Here is an 811-nt window from a genome sequence, read left to right on the forward strand (position 1 = left end):
GGCTTCTTCGGCGACTGAGCTGCCGCACATGCACTCGCCGTGAACGCTTCAGCAAGCTGGCGCACCTGATCGACGTTGGAGAAGCTGACCGACAGAGGTCCTTAAGGGAAGCCTCACCCGGTGAGGCTTCGACATAGTGAGAGGTGTGGCGCCGGGTATAACACCAGGGTTGCGGGGCTTGCCGATCTTCGATGGTGTTACTCCGGGATTCAACGGCGTTATCTTCGGCTGAGAGTTCGACGGTTTCAGGGGGCTCCGTTCCTACCACACGCAGAGGCCTCCTTGCTCGTGGGGAATGAGGATGACAAGACCACCTCCAATCGAGTAAGTCCGGGATTCCGACCTACCTTCGCTACGTCCTCCGTCTCGGCCGCCTCCTCTACAATAGTCTCAATCGCCACATTCTCCTTGTCCTCCTGCTCCTCCTCATTAGAGTCTGATGACAGTGTATTTCCATCCACACCGCAAGTGTGGAGCTGCATACTCTGGATTGGTCCAAGCTCGGACATGCGGACGCTCAAAGGTGACAAAGCACCGTCACCACCAGGAGGCTTCCCTTTAGCTGATCTCACTGTGTCGATTACAGGAGAGCTCCTCTGCAACACCTACTCAGCATTACAGTCGCAAATGGGGCGGAAGGTCTCCCACCTCGGCGGCCTGGAGAGGCGCTTGTGGAGGGCTCTTCTCTGCTACCCTAACCGGCCCTTCCTCCTCACGATCCTCCTTGTAAACAACATAACGAGTACTAAGTCTGTACTGCTCACCTGGGTTACTCCCGTCACCGCGAACTCCCCAACCTTAGTCTTCTCAC

The 811-nt window shown here is 56.7% G+C and overlaps 1 protein-coding gene across 1 annotated transcript; it reads right to left on the minus strand.

Annotated features, from left to right (window-relative positions):
* Positions 1-245: 245 nt before the first annotated feature.
* Positions 246-605, minus strand: Pmar_PMAR010371 (hypothetical protein; the record flags this gene model as incomplete). Its single annotated transcript, XM_002775742.1, has 2 exons — positions 246-436; positions 485-605. Coding segments are annotated over 2 exons (312 nt in total), but the record flags the coding sequence as incomplete, so codon positions are not given.
* Between the last annotated feature and the right edge of the window lie 206 nt (positions 606-811).

Source organism: Perkinsus marinus (assembly GCF_000006405.1).
Source record: "Perkinsus marinus ATCC 50983 genomic scaffold scf_1104296955352, whole genome shotgun sequence".
Lineage (NCBI taxonomy): Eukaryota > Perkinsozoa > Perkinsida > Perkinsidae > Perkinsus > Perkinsus marinus.